Genomic DNA, 13454 nt, shown 5'->3' with positions numbered 1-13454 from the left:
AGTATCCCTTTAAAAATAAGAAAAATACAGCCAACCTTTAAAAAATATTTTAATATTTTTAACTAACAATTAATACTTGCCAAAACCTCTGCAATTTTATTCTTCACTGAACTTTTGAAAAACATGTTTTACAAGTTCCCAGTAGTGGCCCTGACAAACACAAGAAATATGGTGAAATGTTTTTAGGTTTTGCAATTACCTCAGAAATTTGTTGCTATAGACAGGCTTTGCAGATTGGAACTGTAAAGTGTGAACCAGAAACTGGAATACCAGAAATCTGCAACCCTTTCCCTATGTTTAGATAAGTGTTTATAGTTTTCCATATTTGCATTTTTCTTTATTGTAATGAAAACATGCACAATGGGTCCCCTTTTTAACTTTTTAGCAGCCCTGCCCGTGTTAGCCCGTGTGAGATAAGTCAGGACAGGGCATCCTCAGGCGGCTAATCTCAGACTGCCTAATGCAGCCCAATGCAGAATGGGTGCAGGGAGCAGTTTCTTATTAACCTGTCGGCTTCCCTCTTCCTCTTCTCTTCCTCCACCCGCGGTGCTGCAATGATGCCTGGTGGTGAAAGAGGTGGCAGAAGAGACTCTTACACCACCCCTCTTCCACCACCGAGCGGCGCTGCAACGCAGACACCATGCTCTGAGTCCCAATCACTTGTCATATAGTGTGATCAGAAACCAGAAGGAGACATTACAGTAGTCACTGGGTGGAGGAAGATGAGAGCTGGTGGAGGAAGAAGAAGAGCCGATCCAGCATCTTGAACAGGTAAATATGAAACTGTTCCCTGCGACTGTGCATAGTTTGCCAGGCTGGGAGGGGGGAACGAAGAAAAAATGTGGCCTTGGTTTTCCATATGTGACTGCTGAAATGATAAAGACTCCTGATTTTGAGTAGGGACTTAGACATCAGTTGACACTTCCAATCCTTTCTAGACCAGACTCCTGTTGTTGCTTCAAGGTAGGGTAGGGGGTATAAGCAGCACATCCTGCAAAAAAAACTACACTACACTACACTGCACTCTTTAACAGTGTATGTGCTTTAACAGAAGTGCTGTCTTTTAAACTGAGTGTAATGGCTGATGATGCTACTACTAAATAGATTAATCTATAATGCTTTAGCCTTTGCTTTCCACAATCCCCTTGTAGAATCCATTGTGTCATGAAACTAGGGATGGGAGAATTTGTTGCCACTCTTTCACAGTGTCTTTACAGTCACTCACCTGGACTATTATATTTGCCATTTTTTGGGTTACCTCATGATATATCAGCCTCAGGCAAAAACATAAAACAAGGTATGGACTTGGACCACACTATATGTGTGTGTGTTGTAATGTTACAGTATTGCTGCTATAGTGAATGGTTAAAGTGTACTGTTGGGAAAGAAGCATGCAGCAGCAGGGTCATACTTAAAAAACATGAGGACCTCAGAAAACTTTAATGGGGACCCTCGATGTTCTCACCAATTCTCTTGATGTGGCCATTATGATTTTCACACCCATAACAAGTGTAGCCACAAAAAAACATGATCTTGAGGATGGATCCCAGTACCGGAGGAAGAAAAAGGTAAATGTTGGGGCCTCCACAGCTCTGACTGCTTCTGCATTCGAAGAGGCTTCTTTCCTATAGATACACCTAAGTACAGCAGCATGCTGTGTGCTGCACTAGAGCAAGTGAGAAAGGACCCGGTACTAACAAACTCTTCATGCTGTAGAATCTGAATTCCAAATGTTTGCTTGTAAGTTTCATAGATAGAGTAGGGACCAATTCTAAGGAGGGGACTGAGTCATGGTGAATTGGCCAAGTACAAAATGTTCTGCTGTCTATTTTTGGAAAAAGTGTCCTCCAATTTTTGACAACTCTTGCTTTTATTAATATCAATGATTTTGTTTTCCATGTTGACCACATCTTTCAGAACATGTTTTTCCCCTTACTCCCGGAAGCATAGCATAGCTACCCTTGTTTGTGCATTTAAAGCAATGGGCCCATTCTACTCTGTCTGCAATGCGCTGCTACCTGGATAGCTGCATACAGTGTGAAACGAGCTTAAAGGTGTCCATACACTAATAGCTAGCCACCAGATTCGAACATCAGATAAATCCCTCTCAGATCAAATCTAATCTGAAAGGGATCAAATCTAGACACAGATTTTCAATTGATTTCAGCATGTCAGCATGAAATCTATTAACCACTTCCCGACCGCTGTATATACAATTGGCGGCCGGGAAGTGGACCCCGCAAGGACCGCCGTATTGACAAATGGCGGCGGTCCTTTTACGGGCATGGGCGGCGCGATCGCGTCATTCGTGACTTACTAGCACCCGGATCGACCACCAGGGCAGGCTGCAGCCACCCTATGTCGCACCCAAGCACACTGATTCCCCCCCCCTGCCCCCTGATCGCCCACAGCACCCCACAGACCCCCCCCCCCTGCCCACCCCCCAGACCCCTGTTAGCACCCAATCACCCCCCTAATCACCCATCAATCACTCCCTGTCACTATCTGTCAACGCTATTTTTTTTATGCCCTAAACTGCCCCCTGCTCCCTTCTGATCACCCCCATCCCTCAGATTCTCCCCAGACCCCCCCCCCCCCCCTGTGTACTGTATGCATCTATCCCCCTGATCACCTGTCAATCACCCGTCAATCACCCATCAATCACCCCCTGTCACTGCCACCCATCAATCAGCCCCTAACCTGCCCCTTGCGGGCAATCTGATCATCCACCCACACCAATAGATCGCCCGCAGATCCGACGTCAGATCACCTCCCAAGTGCAGTGTTTACATCTGTTCTCTACCCTAAACACCCACTAATTACCCATCAATCACCCCCTATCACCACCTGTCACTGTTACCCATCAGATCAGACCCTAATCTGCCCCTTGCGGGCACCCAATCACCCGCCTACACGCTCAGATTGCCCTCAAACCCCCCCTTATCAATTCGCCAGCGCAATATTTACATCTGTTCTTCCCTGTAATAACCCACTGATCACCTGTCAATCACCCATTCATCACCCCCTGTCACTGCCACCCATCAATCAGCCCCTAACCTGCCCCTTGCGGGCAATCTGATCACCCACCCACACCAATAGATCGCCCGCAGATCCGATGTCAGATCACCTCCCAAGTGCAGTGTTTACATCTGTTCTCTACCCTAAACACCCACTAATTACCCATCAATCACCCCCTATCACCACCTGTCACTGTTACCCATCAGATCAGACCCTAATCTGCCCCTTGCGGGCACCCAATCACCCGCCTACACGCTCAGATTGCCCTCAGACCCCCCTTATCAATTCGCCAGCGCAATATTTACATCTGTTCTTCCCTGTAATAACCCACTGATCACCTGTCAATCACCCATTCATCACCCCCTGTCACTGCCACCCATCAATCAGCCCCTAACCTGCCCCTTGCGGGCAATCTGATCACCCACCCACACCAATAGATCGCCCGCAGATCCGACGTCAGATCACCTCCCAAGTGCAGTGTTTACATCTGTTCTCTACCCTAAACACCCACTAATTACCCATCAATCACCCCCTATCACCACCTGTCACTGTTACCCATCAGATCAGACCCTAATCTGCCCCTTGCGGGCACCCAATCACCCGCCTACATGCTCAGATTGCCTTCAGACCCCCCCCCCCCTTATCAATTCGCCAGCGCAATATTTACATCTGTTCTTCCCTGTAATAACCCACTGATCACCTGTCAATCACCCATCAATCACCCCCTGTCGCTGCCACCCATCAATCACCCCCTGTCACTGCCACCCATCAATCAGCCCCTAACCTGCCCCTTGTGGGCAATCTGATCACCCACCCACACCAATAGATCGCCCGCAGATCCGACGTCAGATCACCTCCCAAGTGCAGTGTTTACATCTGTTCTCTACCCTAAACACCCACTAATTACCCATCAATCACCCCCTATCACCACCTGTCACTGCTACCCATCAGATCAGACCCTAATCTGCCCCTTGTGGGCACCCCTATCACCCGCCTACACGCTCAGATTGCCCTCAGACCCCCCCTTATCAATTCGTCAGCGCAATATTGACATCTGTTCTTCCCTGTAATAACCCACTGATCACCTGTCAATCACCCCCTGTCACTGCCACTCATCAATCACCCCCTTTCACTGCCACCCATCAATCAGCCCCTAATCTGCCCCTTCCGGGCAATCTCATCACCCACCCACACCAATAGATCGCCCGCAGATCCGACGTCAGATCACCTCCCAAGTGCAGTGTTTACATCTGTTCTCTACCCTAAACACCCACTAATTACCCATCAATCGCCCATCAATCACCCCCTATCACCACCTGTCACTGTTACCCATTAGATCAGACCCTAATCTGCCCCTTGCGGGCACCCAATCACCCGCCTACACGCTCAGATTGCCCTCAGACCCCCCCCCCCCCTTATCAATTCGCCAGCGCAATATTTACATCTGTTCTTCCCTGTAATAACCCACTGATCACCTGTCAATCACCCATCAATCACCCCCTGTCACTGCCACCCATCAATCACCCCCTGTCACTGCCACCCATCAATCAGCCCCTAACCTGCCCCTTGCGGGCAATCTGATCACCCACCCACACCAATAGATCGCCCGCAGATCCGACGTCAGATCACCTCCCAAGTGCAGTGTTTACATCTGTTCTCTACCCTAAACACCCACTAATTACCCATCAATCACCCCCTATCACCACCTGTCACTGCTACCCATCAGATCAGACCCTAATCTGCCCCTTGCGGGCACCCAATCACCCGCCTACACGCTCAGATTGCCCTCAGACCCCCCCTTATCAATTCACCAGCGCAATATTTACATCTGTTCTTCCCTGTAATAACCCACTGATCACCTGTCAATCACCCATCAATCACCCCCTGTCACTGCCACCCATCAATCACCCCCTGTCACTGCCACCCATCAATCAGCCCCTAACCTGCCCCTTGCGGGCAATCTGATCACCCACCCACACCAATAGATCACCCGCAGATCCGACGTCAGATCACCTCCCAAGTGCATTGTTTACATCTGTTCTCTACCCTAAACACCCACTAATTACCCATGAATCACCCCCTGTCACTGCTGCCTATCAGATTAGACCCCTATCTGCACCTAGGGCACTCAATCACCCGCCCACACCCTCAGAACGCCCTCAGACCCCAGCCCTGATCACCTCGCCAGTGCATTGCTTGCATCTATTCCCCCCTCTAATCACACCTTGAGACACCCATCAATCACCTCCTGTCACCTCCTAGCACACCTACCCATCAGATCAGGCCCTAATTTGCCCCGTGTGGGCTCCTGATCACTCGGCCAAACCCTCAGATTCCCCTCAGACCCCCTTCCGATCACCTCCCCAGTGCATTGATTGCATCTATTTTCCCCTCTAACCACCCCCTGAGACACCCATCAATCACCTCCTGTCACTCCCTAGCACTCCTATCCATCAGATCAGGCCCAATACAACCTGTCATCTAAAAAGTCACCGGTTCCACAAAATTCGCCCCCTCATAGACCACCTGTCATCAAAATTTGCAGATGCTTATACCCCTGAACAGTCATTTTGAGACATTTGGTTTCCAGACCACTCACGGTTTTGGGCCCATAAAATGCCAGGGCGGTATAGGAACCCCACAAGTGACCCCATTTTAGAAAAAAGACACCCCAAGGTATTCTGTTAGGTGTATGACGAGTGCATAGAAGATTTTATTTTTTGTCAAAAGTTAGCGGAAATTGATTTTTATTGTTTTTTTTTTCACAGTGTCATTTTTCACTAACTTGTGACAAAAAATAAAATCTTCTATGAACTCGCCATACACCTAACGGAATACCTTGGGGTGTCACTTGTGGGGTTCCTATACTGCCCTGGCATTTTAGGGGCCCTAAACCGTGAGGAGTAATCTAGAAAACAAATGCCTCAAAATGACCTGTGAATAGGACGTTGGGCCCCTTAGCGCACCTAGGCTGCAAAAAAGTGTCACACATGGTACCGCCGTACTCAGGAAAAGTAGTCTAATGTGTTTTGGGGTGTATTTTTACACATACCCATGCTGGGTGGGAGAAATCTCTCTGTAAATGGACAATTGTGTGTAAAAAAAATCAAACAATTGTCATTTACAGAGATATTTCTCCCACCCAGCATGCGTATGTGTAAAAATACACCCCAAAACACATTATACTACTTCTCCTGAGAACGGCGGTACCACATGTGTGGCACTTTTTTACACCCTAAGTGCACTAAGGGGGCCAAAGTCCAATGAGTACCTTTAGGATTTCACAGGTCATTTTGCGACATTTGATTTCAAGACTACTCCTCACGGTTTAGGGCCCCTAAAATGCCAGGGCAGTATAGGAACCCCACAAATGACCCCATTCTACAAAGAAGACACCCAATGGTATTCCGTTAGGAGTATGGTGAGTTCATAGAAGATTTTATTTTTTGTCACAAGTTAGCGGAAAATGACACTTTGTGGAAAAAAACAATTAAAATCAATTTCCGCTAACTTGTGACAAAAAAATAAAATCTTCTATGAACTCACCACACTCCTAACGGAATACCTTGGGGTGTCTTCTTTCTAAAATGGGGTCATTAGTGGGGTTCCTATACTGCCCTGGCATTTTAGGGGCCCTAAACCGTGAGGAGTAGTCTTGAAACAAAAATGACCTGTGAAATCCTAAAGGTACTCATTGGACTTTGGGCCCCTTAGCGCAGTTAGTGTGCAAAAAAGTGCCACACATGTGGTATCGCCGTACTCAGGAGAAGTAGTATAATGTGTTTTGGGGTGTATTTTTACACATACCCATGCTGAGTGGGAGAAATCTCTCTGTAAATGGACAATTGTGTGTAAAAAAAAAATCAAACAATTGTCATTTACAGAGATATTTCTCCCACCCAGCATGGGTATGTGTAAAAATACACCCCAATTTATACTACTTCTCCTGAGTACGGCAATACCACATGTGTGGCACTTTTTTGCAGCCTAAGTGCGCTAAGGGGCCCAAAGTCCAATGAGCACCTTTAGGCTTTACAGGGGTGCTTACAATTTAGCACCCCCCAAAATGTCAGGACAGTGAACACACCCCACAAATGACCCCATTTTGGAAAGTAGACACTTCAAGGTATTCAGAGAGGGGCATGGTGAGTCCGTGGCAGATTTCATTTTTCGCAAGTTAGAAGAAATGGAAACTTTTTTTTTTGTCACAAAGTGTCATTTTCCGCTTACTTGTGACAAAAAATAATATCTTCTATGAACTCAGTATGCCTCTCAGTGAATACTTTGGGATGTCTTCTTTCCAAAATGGGGTCATTTGGGGGGTATTTATACTATCCTGGAATTCTAGCCCCTCATGAAACATGACAGGGGGTCTGAAAAGTCAGAGATGCTTGAAAATGGGAAAATTCACTTTTTGCACCATAGTTTGTAAACGCTATAACTTTTACCCAAACCAATAAATATAGGCTGAATGGGGTTTTTTTTAATCAAAAACATGTTTGTCCACATTTTTCGTGCTGCATGTATACAGAAATTTTACTTTATTTGAAAAATGTCAGCACAGAATGTTAAAAAAAATCATTTTTTTGACAAAATTCATGTCTTTTTTGATGAATATAATAAAAAGTAAAAATCGCAGCAGCAATCAAATAGCACCAAAAGAAAGCTTTATTAGTGACAAGAAAAGGAGCCAAAATTCATTTAGGTGGTAGGTTGTATGAGCGAGCAATAAACCGTGAAAGCTGCAGTGGTCTGAATGGAAAAAAAGTGCCTGGTCCTTAAGGGGGGTAAAGTCCACGGTCCTCAAGTGGTTAAATATCTCTGGAGCTGCACACTGCCTGCTGGGCCTCCTATTTCTCCCCCATCTATGTCTATGTCTCCCCCGAGCTGTGCCAAGCCAACACACTAGTTACTTTGTAGGTTACAGCTATGTATCTAGTGTGTGATAAGTAAGGAAATCAGACTCTACACAGCCACAACTGTCTGGTATTTCTACTTATGGGCTGCACAGCACTGGTTACCGAGAACGTACTACTGTATGCAGTTTGGTACGCAGTGCTGCCAAACATTCAGCATTAGTAAAGGAGATCAGTGTCGCAACATAGAGCAAATGCAATTGCAATCATTATGAATTCTTTCTTTTAATCAACAGATTATCCTGTTATTTCACTTTGAGGTGTATGGAAGTTTAACAGAGGCCAGAAATAGCGGTGTGAATTAGAGTTCAAGAGAAAGAATGACTTGTAAGAAATTGCTCTAGTCGTTGGACAGATTTGTGACAAACATTTATTGCAGTGTAGGTACAATCCCATTACCTTCTGAAATATTTTACTAACAGCATGCTTACATTAGAGCTTGATCATATACTTGTATTTGGTGATCAACAAAAGAGACATGGAAAATACTGTAAGATTTCTCAATGTGCTCTTTAGCCAGTTTAAAATATACATGATATTTAGTACCGACCTGGTGTTGTAAACCCAAGAATATCCCACTCTAGTTGGTCGATAACATACAGTCATAATTAATAAGGCAGTGCAAAGAGCAGTGGTGTGCAATAGACTTTAGTAACCAATAAAATTTCCTATAATATTAAGAGAGCAGTCAGAAACGTGAAACATGACTGCTGATTGGTTATTATAATTTGCTGTCCTTTGCACATCACTGTATGAATAATTAAAGGGAACATGAGAGCGAGAGGGATATGGAGGCTGACATGTTTGTTTCCTTTTAATTAATTCACATGCCGCTAATATATTAAGCTATAGACCCTGAACAAGCATGCAGATTAGATTTGTCTATGACAAATCTGACGAGATTAGCTACATGCTTGTTTCAGGTGTGTGATTTAGACCCTACCAACCAAAAAGATCAGCAGTACTTCCAGGCAATTGGTATCGTTTAAAAGGGAATAAATATGGCAGCCTCCATATGTTACTCACCTCAGGTTCCTGTTATAGCCTCTATCATGGCAAAAATATAATCTAATGGCTTCCTCTCCCTCCACAGCCAAGCTAGCAATAGAAGTGTAAATCTATCTATCTATCTATCTATCTATCTATCTATCTATCTATCTATATATATATATATATATATATATATATATATATATATATACTGTATATGCAGTCACACAAGCAAGTGCCTTTTATTGTGATATAAGGAGCAGTTATGTAACTGCTGCTACTCCTGGTAATACACCTAGACATGTTGACCCATGCGATGCAGCCTCCTGGGAATGGAGGCGTGGCCAATCTGCTGCTTCCCACCTCTTTCAATCAGGATTCAGGAGAGTGTGTGAATGTGCCAAAATGTATTCCCCCTCCCCATCCCGCTGGAGTTTGTGGAAGAGGTTTCCAGCCAAATGAGAGGCAGGCATAATTCTGGCTAAGAGCTCCTGGTGGAATATTCAAGAGAGCCATAGAAGGAGCTTTTAACATCAAAACAAAAGTATTTACCATATCTTGTATTTAATAGTCTTACATTGCTAGTCCTGTGGGTGGCAAAGGTATCCATTAGATATAAAACATTTATGCCTAGACAGAGACTTTACATAAGGACTTAAGTTACTGTTGAACAAAGCCGTGTTTAGTTGGTTTGAAACATGTTAAACCTAAAATAAAGCATGGAAAAAAATAAGGATATAATTTACTTGGCAACTGGAAGATACAAAAAGTCATACAAACCTAACATATTACAAAAATTCAGCAAAGAATTTATAATGCCACCAACAGTCTACATGATTGCAGGTGTGCCTGGGCTAAAGAGCAGAGGCAGCTGGCAGTGCACCATTAGGAATGTCATGTACTTCATTACACTCAAGTAGCTTTTATTAAGCGACCACATAATTGTGTAATACAGGGAATCTTCAGTGAAAATACATGGTGAAAAAATTTACTAAAATAAAAAAATCTTGGCAATATATCACATGAAGACATGTGCAAAAGTAAACTTTGAGGTAATATCACCCTTCTCAGTGTTTTCCTACCCTCTGATTACACACTTGAGAATAAATAATGCTGGAAAACCAATGACTCCCGGTGTTTCTGAGTCTGCCAATGGTTTCATTTCCTTGCATCCTTGTCAAGCCTTTTCTCATGCTCCTGCTTTCAAGTCCCTTCTTGTGACAGCACTGGTAAAAACCTTTTCTCTATGCACAAAACAGAGATAATGGACAAACAGTCGCCACTGAAGGCTCAACGGGTGACAAATGCTTGGCTTTAGGCAACTCTTACACGTGGCTCCTCTTCTGTTTCTTGGCTTAAGCTGGTGTAAGTTACTAAGGGCTCGAGTTGTGCACTAGCTGGCAGTTCTACAACAGGTCCTGATGGGTTGCGGAATTGTTTATAAACTCGGGGATCCTGGGCCACATAGGTTGTTGTGGAGAAATACAGCAACAGTCCAACAAGAATTGTGCAGAAGGATAGAAGATACAGTCCTGAAAACTAAACATGCAGATACAAAAATGTTAATTTCATAGAACTAATAAAGTTTTTTATTCACACTAACTATGCAGCAAAATAGCATTCATTTGTGCTGGTTCTCCTACTTCACCATGTTCTTCCCTCTTGACTATCCATATCGTGTCTTTCACATAAAGTTACGTTTTTCGCACCAGCCATGAAATAGTAAATGAAAGAGGTGGGGCCTTGCTAAAATGGGGCCTGGTTTCATTCAACAGTAGATATGGTTAAAGGACACCTGTAGTGAGAGGGATATGGAAGCAGCCATGTTTATTTCCTGTTAAACAATACCAGTAGTCTGGCACCCTGCTGATCTTTTGTACATCAGTAGTGTTTGAATCACATACCTAAAACAAGCATGCAGCTAATCCAAAAAGAGGGACACCGAGATCCCAATATAGTGTAGTATGCGCTGGTAAATGAAGGTGTATGCATTGGTAAATGAAGGTTCACAGAGGCGCTTGGCATAGTACTAGACCTGTTTTTGTATATGCTCAATCTTATTGCCTCAGGAAGCGGATCTCTCCCGTGAGACACATTGTATTTTACTGGAGTATGTAAATAAATTGTTTTGCTGAAAATTGATCGCATTTTCTTGTGTCTGCCTGGAGTAGGTAAGTCCACCACTACCTCCCCATTTGTAAACACTTTAGATCTTTTTATCCTTCTGGTGCCTTTGTATCCATACTACGTTATGCAGCTAATCCAGTCAAGCTTTAGTCATGCTTGTTCAGGGTCTATGGCTAAAAGAGGCAGAGGATCAGCAGGACAGCCAGGCAATCTGCATTGTTAAAAAGGAAATAAATAAGGCAGCCTTCATATCTCTCTCACTTCCGATGTTCTTTAATGAAATGCAAACTATTACAATGAATTTGATTGGCCCAAACCCAAGCTGCATGCAATTTTCATTCTAGCTGGAATCACTGGAATTACCAATGTCCTTTAACCATCTCTGTTCAGCAGTGACCTAAGCACTTTTATAATATTTAGTGTCCTGAGGTCTTACGTCCTATTTCTAGCAAGGCAGGCTGTATATAGTTTTTATTTATTGTAGCATACTTTTTCTGTTGTTGGTTTCACTTTCTTCAATGTGTTCATGAGTATGTACATACTGTAGGTATGTAGTTGTGGATAAAGATCGTCATCGAGAAGTTGATTATTCTAACTTGCATGCAAATTTAATGCAGAAAACATAGAATGACCAGTACAACATTTCTGACTGCTGGATTTGATTGGTCCATTTCCAAGCTGTGTACATTTGTATTAATTAGAATGGAATATCTACCGTACTTTCCCTTACAGCTTGCTGAATTAGCACCTACTAAATTCCAGTGATGTTGCTGTACCTGCCAATACAACTTTGTATGGAAGTCCAGCCTGGGTGTGCAGGTTGAGTTGTGTTCACCAGTAATATTTCCACCTCCGTAAAAGGGAGGTTTTTGAAGGTAGATGAAAGTAACCTTGAACTGGGTTTTTCTCAACATATTTTAATGCTCTTTTGTCTGTGGTGCTGTGATATATGTCACAGCACCATTCTCACACTCCAGCACCCCATGTGGCCCCGCTCTGCTCAGTTATAATATTTGACTGAGCAGAACATCCATTGTGGCGGTCAATTTCCACCAGCCCACACATGTCGCAGTTCTCCTGTGTGTGCTGTGTGCAGTACAGCATATCAGAACCATAAGTGATGAGCGGAGGCATTCCTAAGGATGGGTAGAAAGGAGAGGGAACTGCCACTTCCTCACCGCTGACAATTGACGTTCTGCTCAGTTGAATATTATAACTGAGCAGAGCGGGGCCACATGGGGTGCTGGAATTTGAGGATGATGCTGTGACATATGTCACAGCACCACAGATAAAAGAGAATTAAAAATATGTTGAGAAAAACCCAGTTCAGGGGTACTTTAAGGATAGACGCTTCTCTTCACAGGAAGAAGGGAACCAAATACCGTATGTATGTATGTATAGAGGGAGGTATTGTTCAAAAACTGTCAGCTGCAGTAGTCAATTAAGGATGTAACCACTAAAGGTGGCCACTAATGATCCAATCTTTTTCATCCAATTTTACCAAATCTATGTAGTATAAGGGTAAAATGAGTGCATATATTGAATGGATAATTTGGGCAGTTCCCTTATATTACATAGAAATGGTAAGATTGGATGAAAAAGATTGGATCATTAGTGGCCACCATTATGGTGGCCATACATGGTACAATTTTTTCATACATTCTTACCATTTCTATGTAGTATAAAGGTAAATTAAGTGAATATGCTGAAAGGATAATTTAGGCAGTTCCCTTATATTACATAGAAATGGTAAGATTGTATGAAAAAATGGTACCATGTATGGCCACCATTAGACTGCTTTCACACTGTGTCCATTGCGTTTTGTCCCAACAGATGATATAATCACATCCCAACATGACACAATTATATGTCCATGGTATGTGCGGTGTGGCGGTTTCCATATATAATACATAGCATGCAGTATATTTATAGGGCAACGTGCACGTTTACTGTGGTTGTGAAGCATACTGTCATTGTACTGATGACGTTGCACCACACATCTAACGTACGATGCAACTTTTCAACACCATTCTTATTGCAACGCAGCATAGCGCGAAAGGAGCCTTAGTCACTTTAGCTATACGTTCCATAAACTGATATGAAACACATTCTGTAACTGTGAAAGAGTCTAACAATGTAGTTGATAGGAGTGAATGCACTGAAGCATTCCTTGAAATTATTATAGCATGAACTGCTAGCGATGAATATTTTCACAAAGAAGCTTTGTTAATCAAGAGCGCTTTAAACTTGAAACTTTCACTGGAGAGAGTTGTTAACTCCTGCTGAGCAGTTTTCTGTATTCTACTTGGAATTAGAGTGAAATAAAGAGGTCCTTTATGCAGTGCTTGGCATGAAAGGTTTTTCCTTTCCATCTTTTGTGCCCAGAAGATGACTGTGTTGTCA

The 13454-nt window shown here is 43.5% G+C and overlaps 1 protein-coding gene and 1 long non-coding RNA gene across 3 annotated transcripts in view; one reads left to right on the top strand and one right to left on the bottom strand.

Moving 5' to 3' along the window:
• Positions 1-13454, top strand: part of LOC137503838 (uncharacterized) — a 126017-nt gene that overhangs the window by 56018 nt on the left and 56545 nt on the right. Inside the window, exons 3-4 of one of the 2 annotated variants that reach the window (XR_011019348.1) lie at positions 8171-8314; positions 10184-10515. This is a non-coding gene — a long non-coding RNA (uncharacterized lncRNA). Of the gene's footprint in view, positions 1-8170; positions 8315-10183; positions 10516-13454 lie in introns of those variants that run through there. The other variant, XR_011019347.1, reaches the window with a different exon arrangement.
• Positions 8287-13454, bottom strand: part of SLC35F1 (solute carrier family 35 member F1) — a 450499-nt gene continuing 445331 nt past the window's right edge. The window contains exon 8 of the mRNA XM_068231363.1: positions 8287-10463. Within this exon, the coding sequence (XP_068087464.1) occupies positions 10239-10463 (225 nt within the window). The 3' untranslated portion in view covers positions 8287-10238. The remainder of the gene's footprint in view (positions 10464-13454) is intronic.

This window comes from Hyperolius riggenbachi, chromosome 4, assembly GCF_040937935.1.
Source record: "Hyperolius riggenbachi isolate aHypRig1 chromosome 4, aHypRig1.pri, whole genome shotgun sequence".
NCBI classification, from domain to species: domain Eukaryota; kingdom Metazoa; phylum Chordata; class Amphibia; order Anura; family Hyperoliidae; genus Hyperolius; species Hyperolius riggenbachi.
This window is presented reverse-complemented; position numbering and strand designations above follow the sequence as displayed.